This window comes from Mustelus asterias, chromosome 12 (genome assembly GCF_964213995.1).
Source record: "Mustelus asterias chromosome 12, sMusAst1.hap1.1, whole genome shotgun sequence".
NCBI lineage: Eukaryota > Metazoa > Chordata > Chondrichthyes > Carcharhiniformes > Triakidae > Mustelus > Mustelus asterias.
This window is the reverse complement of record NC_135812.1, coordinates 35,732,271-35,756,772: the sequence shown is the minus strand read 5'-3', so window position 1 is coordinate 35,756,772 and position 24,502 is coordinate 35,732,271. Positions and strand designations below refer to the sequence as shown.

The following is a 24,502-nucleotide window of genomic DNA, read 5'->3' as shown; positions in this document are numbered from 1 at the left end:
CTCTGCATAAAATACGTCCTTCTGATATCCGTGTTAAACCTCCCCCCCCTCACCTTGAACCTATGACCCCTTGTGAACGTCACCACCGACCTGGGAAAAAGCTTCCCACCGTTCACCCTATCTATGCCTTTCATAATTTTATACACCTCTATTAGGTCACCCCTCATCCTCCGTCTTTCCAGTGAGAACATCCCCAGTTTACCCAATCTCTCCTCATAACTAAGCCCTTCTATACCAGGCAACATCCTGGTAAACCTCCTCTGCACTCTCTCTAAAGCCTCCACGTCCTTCCGGTAGTGTGGCGACCAGAACTGGGCACAGTATTCCAAATGCGGCCGAACCAACGTACTATACAACTGCAACATCAGACCCCAACTTTTATACTCTATGCCCCGTCCTATAAAGGCAAGCATGCCATATGCCTTCTTCACTACCTTCTCCACCTGTGACGTCACCTTCAAGGATCTGTGGACTTGCACACCCAGGTCCCTCTGCGTATCTACACCCTTTATGGTTCTGCCATTTATCGTATAGCTCCCCCCTACGTTAGTTCTACCAAAATGCATCACTTTGCATTTATCTGGATTGAACTCCATCTGCCATTTTTTTGCCCAAGTATCAAGCCTATCTATATCTATGGGCGGCACGGTAGCACAGTGGTTAGCACTGCTGCTTCACAGCTCCAGGGTCCCGGGTTCGATTCCCGGCTCGGGTCACTGTCTGTGTGGAGTTTGCACATTCTCCTCGTGTCTGCGTGGGTTTACTCTGGGTGCTCCGGTTTCCTCCCACAGTCCAAAGATGTGCGGGTTAGGTTGATTGGCCAGGTTAAAAATTGCCCCTTAGAGTCCTGGGATGCGTGGATTAGCGGGTAAATATGTGGGGGTAGGGCCTGGGTGGGATTGTGGTCGGTGCAGACTCGATGGGCCGAATGGCCTCCTTCTGCACTGTAGGGTTTCTATGATTCTATATCCATCTGTAGCCTCTGACAATGTTCCTCACTATCTGCAAGCCCAGCCATTTTCATGTTGTCCGCAAACTTACTGATCACCCCAGTTACACCTTCTTCCAGATCGTTTATATAAATCACAAACGGCAGAGGTCCCAATACAGAGCCCTGCGGAACACCACTAGTCACAGGCATCCAGCCGGAAAAAGACCCTTCCACTACCACCCTCTGTCTTCTGTGACAAAGCCAGTTCTCCACCCATCTAGCCACCTCCCCCTTTATCCCATGAGATCCAACCTTTTGCACCAACCTAGCATGAGGGACTTTGTCAAACGCTTTACTAAAGTCCATATAGACGACATCCACGACCCTTCCCTCGTCAACCATTCTAGTCACTTCTTCAAAAAACTCCACCAGGTTAGTGAGGCATGACCTCCCTCTCACAAAACCATGCTGACTATCGTTAATGAGTTTATTCCTTTCTAAATGCACATACATCCTATCTCTAAGAATCCTCTCCAACAACTTCCCGACCACGGACGTCAAGCTCACCGGCCTATAATTTCCCGGGTTATCCTTCCTATCCTTCTTAAATAACAGGACCACATTAGCTATCCTCCAATCCTCTGGGACCTCACCTGTGCAGTAAGAAGTCTCACAACACCAGGTTAAAGTCCAACAGGTTTATAAACTTGTTGGACTTTAACCTAGTGTTGTGAGACTTCTTACTGTGCTTACCCCAGTCCAACGCCGGCATCTCCACATCATGACCTCACCTGTGTCCAGTGACGAGACAAAGATTTGCGTCAGAGGCCCAGCGATTTCATCTCTCGTCTCCCTGAGCAGCCTTGGATAGATTCCATCAGGCCCTGGGGATTTGTCAGTCTTTATATTCCCTAAAAAACCTAACACTTCCTCCCTTGTAATGGAGATTTTCTCTAACGGGTCAACACTCCCCTCCAAGACCTCCCTGTCAACACATCCCTCTCCTTTGTGAATACCGACGCAAAGTATTCATTTAGGATCTCCCCTACTTCTTTGGGCTCTAAGCATAATTCCCCACTTTTGTCCCTGAGAGGTCTGATTTTTTCCCCGACAATCCTTTTGTTCCTAACGTATGAATAAAATGCCTTGGGATTCTCCTTAATCCTGTCTGCCAAGGACATTTCGTGACCCCTTTTTACCCTTCTAATTCCTCGTTTGAGTTCTTTCCTACTTTCTTTGTATTCCTCCAGAGCTCCCTCCGTTTTCAGCTGCCTGGACCGAACGTACGCCTCTCTTTTCTTTTTGACCAATCCCTCAATTTCCCTGGTTATCCACGGTTCTCGAATCCTACCCTTCCTATCTTTCTTTTTTACAGGAACATACCTATCCTGCAGCCTTAACAACTGTTCCTTAAAAGACTCCCACGTGCCAGATGTGGATTTACCCTCAAACAGCCCCTCCCAATCAACAACTGCCAATTTCTGCCTAATCCCACTAAAATTAGCCTTGCCCCAATCCAACACCTTACCCTTGGGACACCACTCATCCTTTTCCATCACTATCCTAAAGCTAACAGAACTGTGGTCACTACTTGCCACATGTTCCCCGACCGAAACTTTGAAGACCTGACCGGGCTCATTCCCCAGTACTAGGTCCAGTATAGCCCCCTCTCTAGTCGGGCTATCTACATATTGTTCCAAAGAACCTTCCTGTACGCATTTTACAAATTCCTCCCCATTCAGACTGCCAGCCCTACGCGATTTCCAGTCTATACCAGGGAAATTGAAGTCTCCCACTACAACAACCCTATTTTTCCTGCACCTATCCATTATCTCCTGACATATCCGTTCTTCCACTTCCCTTGGGCTGTTGGGGGGCCTGTAGTATGCCCCAAACATAGTGACTGCGCCCTTCCTGTTTCTGAGCTCCACCCACAGTGACTCGTTACACGACCCCTCTGAATTGTCCTCCCTCTGCACCGCTGTAATATGCTCTCTAACTAATACTGCTACTCCCCCACCTCTTTTGGCCCCTCCTCTGTCTCGCCTAAAACACTGGTACCCCGGAATATTCAGTTGCCAGTCCTGTCCCTCTTTCAACCAAGTCTCCGTCACCGCAACCACATCCAAATTCCTCATAAGCATTAAGGCCCTAAGTTCGTCTGTCTTACCTGCTACGCTCCTTGCATTGAAGTAGATGCACTCCAGACCTCCAGGCCCAGTGAGGTCATCATCCCCCAGAGTGCTCTTCTTCTTTGCCAGCCTTGTCCTGGCCCCAAGCTCGTCCCCAGCCTCTACACTTGTAGACATAATTTTTTGATCCCCACCCCCCTGCCATATTAGTTTAAACCCACTCGAACTGCACGAGCAAAACTCCCAGCCAGGATATTCATGCCCTTCCAATTTAGTTGTGACCCGTCCTTCTTGTACATGTGCCCTCCTCTCTTGAAAACTTCCCAGTGATCCAGGAATATGATGCCCTCCCTCATGGACCAGTCCTTTAGCCAAGCGTTCAATTGTACTATCTCCCTATTCCTAGCCTCACTGGCCCTAGGTATTGGGAGCAGCCCAGAGATTGCCACCCTGGAGGCCCTACTTTTCAGCCTATTTCCCAACTCCCTGAATTGCTCTCGTAGGATCCCCCTGCTCTTCCTATCTACATCATTTGCACCAATGTGTACAATGACATCCGTATCTTTATCCTCCCCTTTTAATATGCCTCCTATCCGCTCGGAGACATCCAGTACCCCAGCACCAGGTAGGCAGACTACCATCCTGGAGACCCGTTCGCACCCACAGAATCGCCTGTCCGTGCCTCTAACCGACACGTCCCCCACCACTATTGCTCTCCTAATCCCTCTCTTTCCTTTCCGGGCCACAGAGCCTGACTGTGTGCCAGTGACCTGGTCACTATGGCTTACCCCTGGAGAGTCATCCTCCTCCACACTATCCAAAACAATATACTTGTTTTGGAGGGGGACAACCACAGGTGACCCCACCACTAATTGCTCACTCCCCTCCCCTCTCAAACCTGTCGCCGAGCCCTTCCTATTATGAGAGACAGCCACTGGAATACACTCTGGTATGTTACCCTTATGACCTTTACTCCTCCTAACTGTGACCCTCGTGTCTTCCCTCTGAGGCCCCGATGTAACCACTTGCCTATAACTCATGTCTATTTGTCTCTCATTCTCCCTGATTAGACTAAGGTCATCAAGCCGCTGCTCCAGTTCCGTGACGCGGTCCCTCACGAGCTGCAGTTCCACGCACCTGGCGCAAATGTGAACCTCCGGGTGGCTAGGTGTTTCCAGGAACTCCCACATCCCACACCGAAAGCAGCAAACTGGCCTATCACTCATAGCTACCCTTTTCCTTTATAGGAATGGAAAAAAAAACCTACCCCGCTTCGCCCTTTCCCCCGAAGCCCTGTGAGCCAAAGCCCTTACAGCTCTCACTCTGCTTCCCACTCACTCCACTGCCCACTCCCGACACTGCTCACTCAAAAGTGCGGCCTGCTTTTAATCCCTCCAAAAACCTTCCCAGGCTTCTCCTGGGCCTACTTCCTGTTTTGGAAAAAAAAACCTCCGATTTTTAACACAAATTTAACGGAAAAATAAATAAATAAATCAAATGCAGAAACACACTCCCTTACCCTCAGCCTGCACCTGTGGAACAATGATAGCGATTTGCATGCAGTGAGGTCCCACAATCAGAATAATCAGATAATGTATATTTGAAATGTTCGTTGTGGGATAAGTATTAGTAAAGACACCAGGGAAAATCTCCCCTGCTGTTGAAAATAGTGCATTGCAATCTAGAGTAGCAACAACCTCGGTCTGGTGTCTCATCTGGTTCATTAATGTCCTTTAGGGAAGGAAATCTACCATCCTTACCCAGTCTGGCCTACATGTGGCTCCAAAGTGACAGCAATGTGGTTGACTCTCAATTGCCCTTGGGCAACTAAGGATAGGCAATAAATGCTGGCCAGCCAGTGACTCCCATGTCCCACGAATGAATTTAAAAAGTGAATACATTTAAGTCTGAATTATTAATCGTGGACAATACAGCGCACTCTCACCACTGTGCTGGAATCATAGAATCCCTACAGTGCAGAAGGAAGCCATTCAGCCCATCGAGTCTGCACTGTCCACAATCCCACCCAGGCCCCATCCCACAACCCTGCTTATTTACCCTACTAACCTCCTGACATTAAGGGACAATTTAGCATGGCCAATCTCACCCACACATCTTTGGAGAGTGGGAGGAAACCAGAGCACCTGGAGGAAACCCACTCAGACTCGAGGGCGGGGGGGGGGGACACGGGACTGGATGCGCAAACTCCACACAGAATGCTGGATTATTGATACAAGTCTGTGGAGTGGGATATGAGCCCATGACTTCCTGAGAGTGCCAAGAATTCTGCCATTGATCCAAGACTAATTCCTGTTCAGATCATTTTATGACAAAAATGTGTCATGTTGTTGCGGGTAAAGTCAGCAATCCCACATTCTCAAGCAGAATCCTCTTAAAACATTGGTCCTAATTTCCTCCAGTTGCCCATCACATGATAAGATGTGGTGAGGCATACAGGAGCTTGATCCAGACCACCTCTCCATATAGCTGAAAACTCTGAGACTACACAATGAGATTACAGCAGAATAAATCTGCAGTTACATTACCGCGGGTAAGAGCGTGGAGTAAGATTGGATGCTGAGATGAAGGGGCTGCAATTTCTCTCTCATTCTGTGTTTCTTTTACCAGGTCAATGACCAAATGGTTCTCGAAGGTGGCACTTCAGATGCCCAATCAGGAAATCATTGACGGCTTAAAGATTTGTATGGTGGCATCCCTGAAGAAATATTATGAGGTAGCCAGCAAAGGAATCACAAGTCAACAAGCTGCGTACCTTTCAGTATTTCTGTATTGTAACCGACATTCTCTCACACAATAGGTTGGAGATAAGCTAGTCTCAATCAGAGGGTTCTCCCATCTGCCTTTGTCTCTATCCTCTTTCAATCCTTGTTCAGAATCAGTCTGCTCAGCTAGTCTTTCTGTGCAGAGTTTGCTCCCAATCAGAATGTCTTTTATTTCTCTGTCACCGTAAGCCGCCTTCAAATTAAACATGGTGAAACCAGAGCCTGTAGATGTGGGAGAATCTACCGGCCTCCCTGGGGTCGGAGAAGGGTTCTCTTTTGCCTCTGTCAGAAAGGAAGGTAGTCAGTGCTGACATTTTTTAAATTCATCCGTGGGACATCGATGTCACTGGCTGGCCAGCATTTATTGTCCATCCCTAGTTGCCCTTGGAAGGCAGTTGAGAATCAACCACATTGCTATGGCTCTGGAGTCACAGGTAGACCAGACTGGGTAAGAACAGCAGATTTCCTTCCCTAAAGGATATTAGTGAACCAGATGGGTTTTTCCGACAATCGACAATGGTTTCATGGTCATCAGTAGATTCTTAATTCCAGGTATTTTTTACTGAATTCAAATTCCACCATCTGCCATGGTTGGATTCAAACCCGGGTCCCCAGAACATTCGCTGAGTTTCTGGATTATACTAGTGATTGTACCACTAGGCCATCACCTCCCCCTCTGAAGGAAATAGTCTGGTGACGGAAGATTCACAGGCAATAGCTATGGTGACAGCAAGGAAATAGTTCTGAAATATAAAAGGGGCGTAAATGGCACATGGCACCATGAATTATTCAGACAGTGTACCCTTCCCTACATTTACAGTGGGTATGGGTACAAGGCATCTGCTTAGAATGGGCAGGGGTAGAAGCCACCAACTCTCTGCTGTTCCTCTAGTTCCAGTGTACAGTATCTCTCTCTTCTTGTCCCTTTTTCTCTGTTTTTTTTTCACCTCCCTCTCGTGTTCAACATGGGCAGGATGTGGCCCTGGATTGAAGTGGGTGAATGCTGGTGGCCTTGATTGGCTGCAGTGAGCAGAATGGCTGGGGTCTGACATACGCTGACACACTGTCTCTTCACCCTTCAGATGAACCACTGTCTCCCAGAGAAGGTAGCCATGTACCGGGATGGAGTATCTGATGGCCAGCTGAATACAGTAACAGACTACGAACTGCCTCAACTTTTGAAGTGTTTTGAGGTGTTCAGCAATTATCACCCAAAAATGATGGTGATTGTGGTGCAGAAGAGGATCAGCACCAATTTGTATGCACAGGCGGGCTCAGGCAGGCTAGAGATGCCACCTCCTGGAACTGTGATGGACCACACTGTCACCCACAAGGAATGGTGAGCTACAGTCACTCGTGACTAGATTTGGCATCAGTGTTTTCAGGGACTGTTAACACAGGGTAGGCCTCACCTCCTGCAGCTGATTCTGCACTTGCATCAGTGGAGCCCTGGGATCTGCTGCCTGGCTTGCTGTGTGAACTGCCCTCTGGTCTGGTCATGCACAGTGCAAGGTGTAAGAGGCAGAGCTCTGGAGAGTGAAATCATAGAAACCCTACAGTGCAGAAGGAGGCCATTCGGCCCATCGAGTCTGCACCGACCACAATCCCACCCAGGCCCTACCCCCACATATTTTACCCGCTAATCCCTCTAACCTACACATCCCAGGACTCTAAGGGGCAATTTTTTAACCTGGCCAATCAACCTAACCCGCACATCTTTGGACTGTGGGAGGAAACCGGAGCACCCGGAGGAAACCCACGCAGACACGAGGAGAATGTGCAAACTCCACACAGACAGTGACCCAAGCCGGGAATCGAACCCGGGACCCTGGAGCTGTGAAGCAGCAGTGCTAACCACTGTGCTACCGTGCCGCCGTGAAGCACAGGCATTAAACACGAGTTTTACTTGTGTAGCCGATGCTGACTGCAGATCTCACTGATGTGTTAAAACAAGGCCCCTGTACCTTGTGGTCATGGGAGAAACCTGGTGTTCAGAGTAATAACCTTTCCATTTCAAGCTGTATCCAAGATCTGGCAGTAACCGTTACTGACCAGCAGCAGAAAGTAAGATGTGAATCCAAAAATCAATTCTGTCAAACCTACCAAACCATTATCTCACACCCCGCTTTATGCTAGCCTTGTTGTCCAGCATGTGTTGTTGGGGTTCAAATCTGATCTATTGAAGTCTCTTTTCTTTGGCTTAATTTGTCTTCCTGTGTGTTCCAGTCTCAGAACCACTTCACCAACCTGAGAAGCAGCTGCAAGTTTCCCATACCATGGATTAGGCACACTTTCTGTCTTTGTATTCTCGTGCTATTAGCATTCTTCACTGCCTGACCAGTTCCATTGTGCATGAAGCAGTGTCTGTGTGAGCTTAGTTCCTCTCAGCACTGGTTGTGCTTTTCCTGTTTTTAAGGACCGACTTCTTCCTGTTGGCCCATACTGTTCGTCAAGGTTGTGGAATCCCAACGCACTACATCTGTGTATTCAACAGCCTGAAGCTCAGCCCTGACCACGTGCAGAGGTAAGGTGGGCAGGACAGAGCACGGCATAGAAAACATTAAAAAAGCTTTACATTTTACAAAGAAAAGTTTGAGGATGTGAGATTTCCACATTTATGTACAGGCTATCTCATTCTGTACTTCATAATTCTGGTTATGGAGAGAATGAAGACCACAAGTAGTGAAGTGGGTTTAAAAGACACTGCGTAACTGAACCACAGCACAAAGCCTTGTTAAACAAATTATAGTAAGAAGTCTCACAACACCAGGTTAAAGTCTAACAGGTTTATTTGGTAGCACAAGCTTTCGGAGTGTCGCTCCTTCGTCAGGTGATTATAGGTAGCTTTAATTATAGGTAGGTATAAATTATAGGTAGGTATAAATTATAGGTAGGTATAAAATGCAGAAACAATCAGCCTCCATTTTAAAGTTGTACATGCCATCTTTATCTTTTGTATGATTAATTACAAATTAACCAAACATCAGTGAAATCTGGGAAGCAGAGTTTATTCAATCAAAGGAATTTTTCTGACCAAGGAGTTGGTGAATGCACTTTAGAATTGTCAGTCTCAAAAATGTGAGACTCGGATACTCCATTACGCCTGGGTACAGGGAGTTAAAATGGGAGAAGTGAAGGCAAAGGGAGTCAGGTTTGTTGAAGTGAGATTTATGTATATGTTAGATTTTTCCTGGATTAAATGCAGTTCTACATTTGTGATGTAAAATTTTGTATAAACTGTGGAATGCAAATCTAAGTTGTATAATTTCATCACTTGCACTTGAGCTCATCTGTGTTTAAAATAACAAATGATGACAAAATGACATTTCACTTGTGGCACAGCTACAGGCCATAAAATGTCGCCTAACAGTTAGACTTTCATACCAGCTTCGAGGAATCTATTTCCATTTCAGTTATACTGAAGCCCCGAATCTTCTTACAATATTTTCACCAGTAGCCACTGTTGCTGCAGTATTATATCCCCAAATACTCGTCAGGTTTCCTAGGCACAAGTAATAAAGGAAAGGCTGCCTCCCAAGTTAGAGTAAGTTTGGATTTGTACATTGTCTTTAACATCCTCAGGATACCCTAAAGTACATGACCAGACTGCAGGGGGTACCTGTACCTGTAGCTGTGTCTGTGTCGGGCCCGGCCGCTCTCCACTGGGATTCCGCTCCTGGGGATTCCCTTTCCGCCGATACAATGTGTCATTGAACGCTTGGCTAAAGGACTGGTCCAGGAGGGAGGGCTTCATATTCCTGGATCACTGGGAAATTTTCAAGAGAGGAGGGCACCTGTACAAGAAGGATGGGTCACAACTAAATTGAAAGGGCACGAATATCCTGGCTGGGAGTTTTGCTCATGCAGTTCGGGTGGGTTTAAACTAATATGGCAGGGGGGTGGGGATCAAAAAATTATGTCTACAAGTGTAGAGGCTGGGGACGAGCTTGGGGCCAGGATAAGGCTGGCAAAGAAGAAGAGCACTCTGGGGGATGATGACCTCACTGGGCCTGGAGGTCTGGAGTGCATCTACTTCAATGCAAGGAGCGTAGCAGGTAAGACAGACGAACTTAGGGCCTTAATGCTTGCGAGGAATTTGGATGTGGTTGCGGTGACGGAGACTTGGTTGAAAGAGGGACAGGACTGGCAACTGAATATTCCGGGGTACAAGAGTTTTAGGCGAGACAGAGGAGGGGCCAAAAGAGGTGGGGGAGTAGCAGTATTAGTTAGAGAGCATATTACAGCGGTGCAGAGGGAGGACAATTCAGAGGGGTCGTGTAACGAGTCACTGTGGGTGGAGCTCAGAAACAGGAAGGGCGCAGTCACTATGTTGGGGGTATACTACAGGCCCCCCAACAGCCCAAGGGAAGTGGAAGAACGGATATGTCAGGAGATAATGGATAGGTGCAGGAAAAATAGGGTTGTTGTAGTGGGAGACTTCAATTTCCCTGGTATAGACTGGAAATCGCGTAGGGCTGGCAGTCTGAATGGGGAGGAATTTGTAAAATGCGTACAGGAAGGTTCTTTGGAACAATATGTAGATAGCCCGACTAGAGAGGGGGCTATACTTGACCTAGTACTGGGGAATGAGCCCGGTCAGGTCTTCAAAGTTTCGGTAGGGGAACATGTGGCAAATAGTGACCACAATTCTGTTAGCTTTAGGATAGTGATGGAAAAGGATGAGTGGTGTCCCAAGGGTAAGGTGTTGGATTGGGGCAAGGCTAATTTTAGTGGGATTAGGCAGAAATTGGCAGTTGTTGATTGGGAGAGGCTGTTTGAGGGGAAATCCACATCTGGCACGTGGGAGTCTTTTAAGGAACAGTTGTTAGGGCTGCAGGATAGGCATGTTCCTGTAAAAAAGAAAGATAGGAAGGGTAGGATTCGAGAACCGTGGATAACCAGGGAAATTGAGGGATTGGTCAAAAAGAAAAGAGAGGCGTACATTAGGTCCAGGCAGCTAAAAACGGAGGGAGCTCTGGAGGAATACAAAGAAAGTAGATAAGAACTCAAATGAGGAATTATAAGGGCAAAAAGGGGTCACGAAATGTCCTTGGCAGACAGGATTAAGGAGAATCCCAAGGCATTTTATTCATACGTTAGGAACAAAAGGGTTGTCGGGGAAAAAATCAGACCTCTCAGGGACAAAAGTGGGGAAATATGCTTAGAGCCCAAAGAAGTAGGGGAGATCCTAAATGAATACTTTGCGTCGGTATTCACAAAGGAGAGGGATGTGTTGACTGGGAGTGTCTCGGAGGAGTGTGTTGACCCGTTAGAGAAAATCTCCATTACAAGGGAGGAAGTGTTAGGTTTTTTAGGGAAGACTGACAAATCCCCAGGGCCTGATGGAATCTATCCAAGGCTGCTCAGGGAGACGAGAGATGAAATCGCTGGGCCTCTGACGCAAATCTTCATCTCGTCACTGGACACAGGTGAGGTCCCAGAGGATTGGAGGATAGCTAATGTGGTCCCGTTATTTAAGAAGGATAGGAAGGATAACCCGGGAAATTATAGGCCGGTGAGCTTGACGTCTGTGGTAGGGAAGTTGTTGGAGAGGATTCTTAGAGATAGGATGTATGCGCATTTAGAAAGGAATAAACTCATTAACGATAGTCAGCATGGTTTTGTGAGAGGGAGGGGCCGTGGATGTCGTCTATATGGACTTTAGTAAAGCGTTTGACAAAGTCCCTCATGGTAGGTTGGTGCAAAAGGTTGGATCGCATGGGATAAAGGGGGAGGTGGCTAGATGGGTGGAGAACTGGCTTGGTCACAGAAGACAGAGGGTGGTAGTGGAAGAGTCTTTTTCTGGCTGGATGCCTGTGACTAGTGGTGTTCCGCAGGGCTCTGTATTGGGACCTCTGCTGTTTGTGATTTATATAAATGATCTGGAAGAAGGTGTAACTGGGGTGATCAGTAAGTTTGCGGATGACATGAAAATCGCTGGACTTGCAGATAGTGAGGAACATTGTCAGAGGCTACAGAGGATATAGATAGGCTGGAAATTTGGGCAAAGAAATGGCAGATGGAGTTCAATCCAGATAAATGAGAAGTGATGCATTTTGGTAGGGGGGAGCTATACGATAAATGGCAGAACCATAAAGGGTGTAGATACGCAGAGGGACCTGGGTGTGCAAGTCCACAGATCCTTGAAGGTGACGTCACAGGTGGAGAAGGTAGTGAATAAGGCGTATGGCATGCTTGCCTTTATAGGATGGGGCATCAAGTATAAAAGTTGGGGTCTGATGTTGCAGTTGTATAGAACGTTGGTTCGGCCGCATTTGGAATACTGCGCCCAGTTCTGGTCGCCACACTACCAGAAGGACGTGGAGGCTTTAGAGAGAGTGCAGAGGAGGTTTACCAGGATGTTGCCTGGTATGAAAGGGCTTAGTTATGAGGGGAGATTGGGTAAACTGGGGTTGTTCTCACTGGAAAGATGGAGGATGAGGGGTGACCTAATAGAGGTGTATAAAATTATGAAAGGCATAGATAGGGTGAACGGTGGGAAGCTTTCTCCCAGGTCGGTGGTGACGTTCACGAGGGGTCATAGGTTCAAGGTGAGGGGGGGGGAGGTTTAACATGGATATCAGAAGGACGTATTTTACACAGAGGGTGGTGGGGGCCTGGAATGCGCTGCTGGGCAAGGTGGTGGAGGCAGACACACTGGGAACGTTTAAGACTTATCTAGATAGCCACATGAACGGAGTGGAATGGAGGTATACAAAAGAATGGTCTAGTTTGGACCAGGGAGCGGCACGGGTTTGGAGGGCCTAAAGGCCTGTTCCTGTGCTGTATTGTTCTTTGTTCTTTGTTAATTCCCGGCAATGTCACCAGAGCCGCGTCACCCGACCAATCACAGGCCGCCTGGCTTGTCCCGCCCCTTAAAGGGGCAGTGCCCCCAAACTGGGTCCCATCCATTCAGATTGGACACCTCTAAACCAGCCACCCTGGGGTGTGCTGAGTGCCCAGGCAGGAGGGCACAGGGACAGGGGTGGACCATGCAGCAACTTGCATTTACAGCAAACTTATCAAACAAAATGTGAGGCTGGATACTGAATCCTGAAAGGCCTAGATAGAGGACGCGGGGAAGATGTTTCCATCGGCAGGAGAGACCAGGATCCGACGGCACAGCCTCAGAGTAGAGAGACGACCCTTTAGAACAGGGATGAGGAGGAATTTCTTCAGCCAGAGTGTGGCGAATCTGTGGAACTCTTTGCCGCAGAAGGTTATGGAGGCCAGGTCTTTGAGTGTCTTTAAGACAGAGATAGATAGGTTCTTGATTAATAAGGGGATCAGGGGTTATGGGGAAAAGGCAGGAGAATGGGAATGAGAAAAATATCAGCCACGATTGAATGGTGGAGCAGACTCGATGGGCCGAATGGCCTAATTCTTCTTTTTATTCCTTTCATAGAAACCCTACAGTGCAGAAGGAGGCCATTCGGCCCATCGAGTCCGCACCGACCACAATCCCACCCAGGCCCTACCCCCACATATTTACCCGCTAATCCCTCTAACCTACGCATCCCAGGACACTAAGGGGCAATTTAACATGGCCAATCAACCTAATCCGCACATCTTTGGACTGTGGGAGGAAACCGGAGCACCCGGAGGAAACCCACGCAGACACAAGGAGAATGTGCAAACTCCACACAGACAGTGACCCGAGCCGGGAATCGAACCCGGGACCCTGGAGCTGTGAAGCAGCAGTGCTAACCACTGTGCTACCGTGCCGCCCTTTGTGGGACATGGGCGTCACTGGCTGGCCAGCATTTATTGCCCATCCCTAGTTTGCCCTTGTTTGGAGGGCAATTGAGAGTCAACCACATTGCTGTGGCTCTGGAGTCACATGTAGGCCAGACTGGGTAAGGACGGCAGATTTCCTTCCCTGAAGGACATTAGTGAACCAGATTGGATTTTCCGACAATCAACAATGGTTTCATGGTCATCAGTTGATTCCTAATTCTAGATTTTTTATTGAATTCAAATTCTGCCATCTGCCGTGGCGGGATTCGAACCCGAGTCCCCCAGAACATTCGCTGAGTTTCTGGATTAATAGTCGAGTGATAATACCACTAGGCCATCACCTTCCCCAAATTCTGCTCCGATATCTCTTATGGAGTCCTATCAGGAGGTAACAGGTTAGTGAGCAAGCTCTCAATTAAGGAGGGAGGTTTTAATGAGAGTCTCCAAGGAGAAGAGAGGGGGCGAGGTGTTTTAGGGGAGATTCTAGAGCAGGGTTGAATTCGCAGCCATCCAATCGTGGACCAGTTTAAATCAGAGGAAGCCCCAGATGGAAAAGTGCAGAGATGGCGAATACGACAGGACTGGAAGAGATCACAATGCGAGGAAAAGGGATAGACCATGGAAGGATTTGAGCTAGAGGATGGGAATGCAAAAGTCAACATGTTGTTGGACCAGGAGCAAGTTAAGAAATGGGTAGCAAAGTTCAGAGCAGGTTGGTAAACAGATCATTGGAACAGTCAGGGAGATGCGAGTTAAGAGGAATTGCTGAGGACAGGTTAGGAAGGGTGATGGGTAAGCCAGGTCAAAGGGACAGTGCAGTCCAGTCCACAAGCTGTTTAAAAAGGCACTGCTGTCAATTCATGTCCCCAGCCAAACTCGATCACAATGTTGGAATGTTCGTCATCTCCAAAGTGACAAGACCTTTCAGTCACAATGAAAACAATGCTGATGGTTGGCATTTCTGAATGTCATAGAACATAGAAAAACTACAGCACAAACAGGCCCTTCGACCCACAAGTTGTGCCAGTCGTGTCCCTACCTACCTAGTCTTATAAATAGACTTACCTATAACCCTCAATCCTATTAAGTCCCATGTACTCATCCAGAAGTCTCTTAAAAGACCCTATCGAGTTTGCCTCCACCACCACTGACGGCAGCCGATTCCACTCACCCACCACCCTCTGAGTGAAAAGCTTACCCCTGACATCTCCTCTGTACCTACTCCCCAGCACCTTAAACCGGTGTCCTCTCATAGCAGCCATTTCAGCCCTGGGAAAAAGCCTCCGAGAATCCACCCGATCTATACCTCTCAACATCTTGTAAACCTCTATCAGGTCACCTCTCATCCTTCGTCTCTCCAAGGAGAAAAGACCGAGCTCCCTCAACCTATCCTCATAAGGCATGCCACCCAATCCAGGCAACATCCTTGTAAATCTCCTCTGCACCCTTTCTATGGCTTTCACATCCTTTCTGTAATGAGGCGACCAGAACTGGGCACAGTACTCCCAGGTGGTGTCTGACAAGGGTCTTATAATGTTTTCCCTCTCTCTCTGTTTTTTTCCTTTGGAAATTTTCTTGTTTTCCTGAAGGGTGAAAATCTGCTGTTGTTGGGGCTGGACCAGAATCTCTTTGGTGCTTTGAGAAGCTGCCTTGTCTTCAAACTGTTCGGAGTGAATCCAGAGAACTACAGATTTCAGAATATAGTTAACATATAAAGAAAGAAAATGCATGGGTTTACTTTGGGTGCTCTGGTTTCCTCCCACAGTCCAAAAGACATGCTGGTTAGGTGCATTGGCCACACTAAATTCTCCCTCAATGTACCCAAAGAGGCGCCGGAGTGTGGCGACTAGGGGATTTTGACAGTAACTTAATTGCAGTGGTAATGTAAGCCTACTTGTGACACTAATAAACTGAAAAAAATAGCAATGGGAAGCCCTATATACAGTAAGTCTTATGTAGCTTTATTTGGTGGTATCGTTTCACTTCAGCATTGTGGATATAACGGGACTGACATTGCACTTGCATCCTTCTTTAGATAAGGAGTATTGTGTACATAGTACACGATACTCCCGATGCAGTCTCACCAAGGCTCTATATAATTGCAACAAGACATCTTTATGTCTGTACATGTAGCAGGATTTTTGTTTTTGTGCAACCCAATAGTATCACTTTGGAACAGTTTCTCCAGCTTCCTGAATCTCTCCTGCTCCCAGCTTAACTCTTTCCTGTCCCCAACTCTCCTCCTGTCGACGCTTTCTCGCTCCACAACTCTCCTCTGCTTCCCCTTCTCCTCCTCACCTGCCTGACTCTCTCCAGCTCCTCAACTCTCTCCTGCCTCTGACTCTCTCTCGAGTAGGGGTCCTCCACTTCTCCAAGCTGGACTTAAATGATTGTCATAAACGTTTTGCCCATTGGTTGAGAGTCTATGGGAGCCCTCAGTGTCATTTAGAAAAAATTAGACATAGCAAGTCTTCAGTGTGATTGAGAATCCCAGGGAGTGGAAGTCCTGCTTGCTGAGATCTACTGGTCAGAGATTGGCAGTAATATTGAACAAAAGTACCACCGGTGAGGTGGTGGCTGTTGTCAGTAGCACACACAACAGAGGCTTAATACTGTTACTGGACCTCAGGCCACAGCTGAGTGATGCAGGAGTGGGCCATGGGAGAGGGGGTCAGGAGCAAAGGCAGGTGGTTGTCCCTCAGTGTGCCCCTCCTTTCCTGATACTGGGTCCCTCAATCAGGCATTCAGTGCCTTTGAATGAGGGAGATTTCCTGCGAATCCACAAGCAATTCCGCTCAGGTTTGCTTGTCCTGTCCCCTACATAGTGGGACCCCCCCTCCCCCCACCCACCATTGGGTAAATACCAATGGAGGAAGGATGAGGCCTTCAAGTGGGCATTAATTGCCCAGTTAAGAGCCTCAATTGGCAGCAGGCTGTTGATGAGCCTTTGTGTCTCAGACATAATTGTGGTAGAAGTGGGAAGGCAGCATTCTCGCGTTATTAAATGAACTCCCACCACCAAACTCGCCTGGGAGAGGACAGTAAATTTCAGTGCCCTCTCCTAATTGTCGACTCTCTTCTGCTGGTTGCCTCTCCTGCTTGCCATTCCTCCCACTCACCACTTTTCTTCCTGACCTCTTCCCACTCTCGGTTCCATTTGCTCCCTTAGTCATTCTCTCTCGCAACATTTCTCCTGAGCCCTCACTCACAGTAGGAGAGGGAAGCAGTGAGCAGGAATCAGCAAATGGGAGAGACCAGGGTAGTGTGCGTCGAGGAGCAGGGGAGTGACAGAGGCCATTAATCGGGGGAATAGTCAGGAGTGGGAGATTTGAATGGGCGGAGGGGTGCAAGTGGAATGGGAGTAGGAGAATTTTAAAAATATTTTACAATTTATTTTACTTCAATAGTTATTTTGTTGAACATAGGAATTTGGGAATGTACAGTATTTCAACTTACAGGATATAATGTTTTAATGCTTTTTTCTGATGAGAAATGTCCTTCAAAGCCCAACTACTTCTACATTTGATTGTAATAGGAAAATCTGATTCACTTAAAGTTGCACTTTCCAGGAAAATTACTGCACTCAAGGTCCCAATGCTGAGACGGGGGAAGGATTTCAAAAAAAAAATTGTTGATATTTCAAACACTCAAAAGGTAACGATATGGTTTATTTAACTTTTTTGTTGTGAATGAAAAAGTGTTCATGTTTGTTGCCAAACTTATTTTTGGATGACCTGACAACACAAAATGGCAGTTAAAAGGATTGTCTGGATATATTTTATATGATTTCATTGGTTCCATGCCTCTTTGCTGACTGGTGCTTCTTGATTGGTAGTTTCAGTATCTTGGTACTTCATTGGTAGTTTTCGTTCCCGTTTTCCACCTGTTGATTTCTTTCTTCTTCATTCAAAAATTTCAGTCTTGAGATGTGACCATCATTTGCCAGGATGGCATTTATCGTTGATCCCTAATTGCCATGATAATATGGTAGTGAAACGTCACATCCCTTTTGAAATGCTATTCTTTGATACAACCAAGTGACTTCCTAAAACACTTATGAATCAACCACATTGTAAGGGGTTGGAGTCACATATATATATGCCAGATTGGGTAAATATAGCAGTCTAAAGAATATTGAAGGACAATCTGACAGTTTTAATGTCACTTTCACTGATGCCATCTTTTTATTTCCAATGTTAAAAGAACTTAACTCAAACTTTCACGGTGTGATCTGAACTCATTTTCTCTGACTCATTAATCCAGTAACATAATCACAACACAAATGCACTTAGCTGTGATTTGTTGCTATTTTGTAAATGGTATTCAACACATTTAAGTGAGATGCACTTAAAATAGACAAATGCCACGCACAGGTGTGGACAGGTCTTCATATATGTTTTTCATTCACCTTTGCTCCTGCCAGAACTCGTTACAACATTCAGACGATCTTTACACTGCAAGTTAACAACTCTGATGTTATTACTTAGTACTTACTAACTAAATGATATCAAGTCAGATTGCAGGATCCCACCATCCTGTTCCACCAACAGAGGACTATACTTGCAAGCAGGATTCTGACTCATTCAGCTTGCAAGTGCAGCTTTCTTGCTTAACATGTAGAATTACAGAATTAACCTTATCATGCACATGAATAGATTTCTGCCATATTTCTACCCATGTATATTGATCTCAGATTTCTAAAATGTGATCAGTTGGAGGGACATTTTCTTCTGTAGATTTGAAATTAAGGACCCTTAAACTTCTCATGTACACAACTCCAGATGCGAGTGTGTTTAAGATCACACTCAAATCCAAATGCATTAAAAGTGACCAGTTCACTAGTATAAAACAGAACTTAAACTATAAATTTAAACTGTATAACTAAGAAACTCAAATGGAGACATGTAGAAATCTTTATTTCCTCTTATTTCTTTTAGGTAGATACTGTATGGACAAATTACATTTTGAACATCTGACAAAGCAATGGACCATGAGTGTTGTAACTAACGCACATAGTCATCAATATCCCTGGCAAATTTCCCACGAGAATAATACTCATACTCTCTTTTCTCCCTTTGTTCATCTAATGCTTTTCTGGTTCTGTGCACTTGCCGCTTAGTTTTGATTTTTGAGTCCCCATAATCAATATCGGAATCTTCATCATCATCATCCTCATCCTCATCATAGTCCTCATCCTCATCTAGACTCCTCTTTACCTTCTCGTAGTAACCACCAGCAGGAATTCTTCCATCAATAGATCTCTTTGTCTTCTCATAATAGTCTTCAATATCTTTTATAGCTTTCACCTGGAATACTAGAAAACAAAACACTAATCTAAAAATAATTTAAACAAAGCTTAAATGTATTTTATAATTTAAAACCAATTCCTTGAATGATTTCCTGTATACATGATGCTGAACGTATTTCCCAAGATGCTTTAACAATATATTTTAATTGAGGGCTTACAGTTTGTTGTAAATGAAGTGTTTCCCCACCCCCATTTTCTGATTTTCCCTCTTTCTCTTCTGAAGATGAAGATTTTGGCAGATTTTTACAGGTACTAATCATATTCCAATTCCATGTTTAAATGGCTATTTTTGATGTCTGAGCCTAGATACTAAGTGTGGGCTGGCTATTTAACTGGGAAGCATCACAGCAAACATCAATCCTTCCATCATCCAACATTCATACTTTCTAACAAACATGACACAGATGCCGGCATTGGACCGGGGTGGGCACAGTAAGAACTCTCACAACATCAAGTTAAAGTCCAACAAGTTTATTTGGTATCACGAGCTTTCGGAGCGCTGCTCCTTCTTCATTCACCTGTTGGTCTTTAACCTGGTGTTGTGAGACTTCTAACAAGCAATATTAGAATATCTAGAAAGCAATACTGCTCAAAAGGTTATCCAAAATTGTTAATACATTTTATCCCTTTATCTATGCTTTTTGACTTGTTGTGCATTTTGTTTTTTGCTAGAGTTCAGTGTACTTGTTGAAAGATATATCACTCTGCAAATTTCTCAAATGCAAATGATACAAGGTCCTGCTGCCACATAGTCATGAATGATGGTGGACAACTAAACAAAAAAACCGAGAAGGGATGGGGAGGTTCCATGAATATCCTCACCCACAATGATGGTGAAAGCCAACATTTGAGTACAAAAGAGGCTGAAGTACTTGCAACTATTTTCAGCCAGAACTGCCAAGCTGATGATCCTTCTTAGCAGGCTCCAGTAGTCTTCACCATTACAGATATCCATTTTTAGTAAGTTTGATTTATTCCAGGGTACATTAAGAAATGGCTGAGTGTATGGGATGAGGAAACAATGGGCCCTAACAATATCTCAACGGCCTGTATTCCAAAACAAACCACATCTTGAGTTAAGCTGTTCTGGTGGAGATACAACTCTGACGTCAAACAGAGCAGGTGGAAATATCAGCCAGTTATTTTCTGTCCAGGCAGGACAAATCCAATCAGGTCAATGGTGGGGTGAGGGGAGGGGGTGGTGGGGGCTCAACACTGACCAGAAATTGAGCTTCTTAGATATTGTGACTAAAAGAGCAGATTGGAGACTGAGTATTCTGTCGGGTTCTCTCAACTCCTCAAAGTTTCTCTACCAGCTACAAGGGAGTATTATGGAATCATAGAATCCCTACAGTGCAAAAGAAAGCCATTCAGCCCATCAAGTCTGCATCGACTCTCCAACATCACATCTTATCCAGGCCCACCCTATCCCTGTAACCTCACGTATTTACCCCGCTAATCCCCCTAACCTACATATCTTTGGACTGTCGGAAGAAACTGGAGCACCTGGAAGAAACCCATGCAGACATGGGAAAAATATGCAAAATTCACACAGTCAGCCAAGGCTGGAATTGATTCCGGGTCCCTGGTGGTGTGAAGCAGCAGTGTTAACCACGGTGTCACTTTATTCTTCACTTGTTTGGATGGGTGCAGCTCCATTATGCTGGACAAAGTTATGAATGATCTCCTATTCCTGCATTGTACAATATGCAAAAATGATCTAATCATGGCACAATGAAATTCCAGGCAAATCAAAAACATCACCTGATAGATATCTACTGCTCCTTCACCTCTTGTTCTGTGCCTTCCAGCTTCCCTGCCTGGGCCTTACATTCCTCTTAGCCCATCCCAACTAACTGACTCCAGCTTTCAATGCTTGCTAAATCCACTCGCTGCTACTTCCCCATTCCAGTCCATCATCATTGGAGATGTTTTGAGGAAGCCATTGTTTATAGTGAAGGAGAATGGTCATAAAAGCTAAGGGGGTATTATGTTCTAAACAATATTCCCCAGTGACGAGGTAAGCATTGCTTTTGTTTGTTCTAATGTAATCATATAAAATCTGTTCCAAGGTTGGTGAGGCCAATTTGATTTTTGTTTGTTTGTATTCACCTGTACAATGTGAGGTGACTGAAGCTGCAGAATTCTGATTACTACTCTGCTTTTCTCTTCCCTATGGAGAGAATTTGGCTGCTGAAACTGAGCATTCACTTATCATAGGTTCAGTGTTTGGGATTCCACATTGTCTTCCAATGAGTGACATGCAATGTTGGTCATCTGTACTCTTAATATTCCGGACTGAAGGCTACTTGAGTACTTTCAGCTCTACTCTTTGAAAGGTCCAAGCAAACCACAGGTAGTAAAATTTGACAGGAATAACTTTTAGCTACCTTTCAGAGGCTCTGCTTCATTTTTAACTGCTATTCTGAAGCTTCAGAATCCAATGTAACAGCTGGACCATACATTGAAGAAACAAAGTTTAACAACTGTCATATCTACTTGCATGAAAGCTTGTTGCACTTATGTTGTTTGTAGCTATACTCTTTTTACAATGAATACAGATTGGTGTACCATATGAGCAGCACAGATATACTGCAAAGTGACCCCATTCAACATCTAAGGGTGTCTGGATTGCTTCTCTTTCTGCAGACAATATTTATTGTTGAATGTCCCAGATCTGACTGTGTAAAGGTATACCAGGACCCACATCTTTTTGAATTGATATGCCATTTTTAAATGATCTAAGGACTCTGCCAAGATATAATGCTCTGCACTATTTTGAGCCAAGGCCTTTTGTTTTGCTGGATGACATAAATACAAACAGGTGCTGGGTATTTATTATTGAGGGAAGCCTTTCTTTCTTCATAACCCCATTGCCTGCTGCAACCCTTCTAGTTCTCTGAAATGCTCAATTCAGCAATGTATGGATATTTGCCAGTTTTTAAACAAATAAACAATTGGCTGTTTTGCACCATGCAAAGACAGTTTTTTCCTTTTTGAGATTGACAATCCATGAAAATTTGTATTGAGTTTCAATGTGAAGAATCATGTGGCTGGAAGAAAATATAAGAGTGCTGATTTTAACTCCATAACAGGAGGCATATATTCAGGGACCAAGGCAAATGTCAAGGAAAGTGCTAGCTGGCCAGTGCTAGCGGGATTTCAGGTGATAGGAAGCTGCCACTGAAAACCCAAAGGAACAATCCCCTACATTCAAGCAGGTGGTTGGGAGAGGAGTTAGAGGATGTTATTCAAGGTGGGGATGGATAAAGGAGTCGAGGAGGCTCCTTTTCGGGCCGACTGGATTTTCTTCATCCAGCCATTCATTGTACACTGTAGGAATTCAATTTCTCTAGAACCAATAGACCATAAGCTAAGATATAGGAATGGAATTAGGTCATTCGACCCATTGAGTCTGCTCTGCCATTCAACAATGGCTGATACATTTCTCAATCCCACTCTCCTGCTCTTTCCCCGTAACCTTGATCCCTTACCAATCAAGAACCTATCTCTGTCTTAAATACACTCAATGACCTGGCCTCCACAGCCTTCTGTGGCAATGAATTCCATAGATTCACACCCTTTGGCTGAAGGAATTCCTCCTCATCTCGGTTCTGAAGGGCTTTACTCTGAGTCTGTGCCCTCCCATTGTCGTCTCTCCCGCTAATGGAAACATCTTCCCCATGTCCACTCTATCCAGGCCTTTCAGTATCCTGTAAGTTTCAATGAGATCACCCCTCATCCTTCTAAACTCCATCGAGTACAGACCCAGAGTCCCAGATGTCAAGCCTTTCATTCCGGCATCATTCTCATAAACCTCCTCTGGATCCTCTCCAAGGTTAACACATCCTTCCTTAGATAGGGGGCCCAAAATTGCTCACGATATTCCAAATGTCATCTGACCAGAGCCTCACTAAGCCTCAGCAGTACATCTCTGCTGCCGATGGCAGTAAGTACTTTTCTACAGCTAGCCAATCATTCTGTTTGACTGTGGCTGGTGACTGCAATACTTGTTTACAGGTGGGACATAAAAAGAAAATGATTGGCTCCACTGATGGGACCTTCATTTTAATGCATCACCTACATGACCTCATGTAACATAAATGCATATTCTCCACACTGCAGATTGAGATGGAAACCTGTTGTTATGATGTGTTGCCTATAAATTTGGCCTGCTAGTGAAGGCTGTAATAAAAACAGTAGTAAAAGAGAATTATTTCAGAATAATGTCCTAAATATGTAGAAGTGCATAGTGAATAAATACATCCCTAATTTGAGCACATTCTTGCCGCCAGGTTTAAAGCAAAACTGACAACACAGAATCGTGAAAATTTTGTAAACAATTTTTGCCAGGTAAAGGAATATTTATTTACTTGCCTGGTAAAGGTGCTTCGTAGAGAATTGGGCTTCATTAATCCCATGTCACATTCTTTGTCGTAGATGGATGCCGGACCCCAGCCTGAGAAAGCAGGCAGTTAAGTTTGAGGACCTCACCAATTGGTTTCCCATTGTGGTTTGTTCATGCACCATCCTCGAACCTTTCTGCAGCAGTTCAGTTAGTGATCTAGAAACCAGACAAAATAATCTAGGAAGGAAATATTAGGCCAACCAGAAGAAAGAATATTGTAGGGAAGGGTCGAGAGGGTGTATAAGGAATCGTGACCAGCAAAATTAAAAATGGTGTACTTCAGTGAGGAACTGTTTCTTTTATGTTGGTGCTTCACTAATTCTGTAACATTCTCTTCAGTAGGGGATGCAAGAAACCAATAAGACAATCAGGCTTGGGTAAAGGACAAAGGGATTCAACAGCGGAGATGCAGGTGAATGAAATCTATCTGAATGGAAAAGTGCCTGCTCGGATGCCTCAGAACTCTTCAGTTTGAATAAAAACAAATCTTCAGAATATCAAAACAATTGTTTGAAAAGCAAATCACAAGCCTAGATTGAAACTTGAATTATTAGCTGGTTTGTGAGACAAACAGAAGATGGGTGTCAAAATATGAAAGAACCACACTAATATGAGGTGCACAGGAAAGCCTTTTACCTAAAGGGTTGGAAATAAAGAAATTTGATTAAAATCACTCCCATCTCAAAACTGGGGTGAAAACTGGTTTAAGCTCCTTTTTGAGTGTCAAATGGATGAAGCGATATCTGTGTCTAGATAGACCCAATGAGTCCTCACCCTCAATAACAAAGATGGTGCTTACCACGAAAACCCACCCAAATTTAATCTGATTTGGATGCTATACCAATCTAAAATATCAATGTGGAAGCAGAAGAAGCACTCCTGCATCTTCAGCCATCAAATTGAGATAAATATAAATAAACTTGGTTTCTTTAATGGTCTCAAGCAGTCCCTTTAAGGACTTTTGGTTACGTTGCTGTAGAACTGGAAATACTAGTCAGAACTTGTACAGTGCAAGCTCAAATTAGTCTTTATGAATTTAGCAAACAAAACCTGAAAGAGGAGCAGGATTCTCACTTGGACATTGGGCATGAACTGTTCCACTGCAAAATTCATCACTTTCTGCATCCAAAAACTGGATAAAGTATATTCTAATTTCTAGCTCAGTGTCTCAGTGTAGTCTGTTAGCTAAACTATAGAAGGCAC

The 24,502-nt window shown here is 45.1% G+C and overlaps 1 protein-coding gene across 1 annotated transcript in view; it reads left to right on the top strand.

Annotated features, from left to right (window-relative positions):
• LOC144501845 (piwi-like protein 2) overlaps positions 1–23,774 on the top strand; it is a 29,798-nt gene extending 6,024 nt beyond the window's left edge. The window contains exons 2-5 of the mRNA XM_078225893.1: positions 5,692–5,797; positions 6,929–7,185; positions 8,263–8,370; positions 23,639–23,774. Of these exons, the coding sequence (XP_078082019.1) occupies positions 5,692–5,797; positions 6,929–7,185; positions 8,263–8,370; positions 23,639–23,774 (607 nt within the window). The remainder of the gene's footprint in view (positions 1–5,691; positions 5,798–6,928; positions 7,186–8,262; positions 8,371–23,638) is intronic.
• Positions 23,775–24,502: the final 728 nt, after the last annotated feature.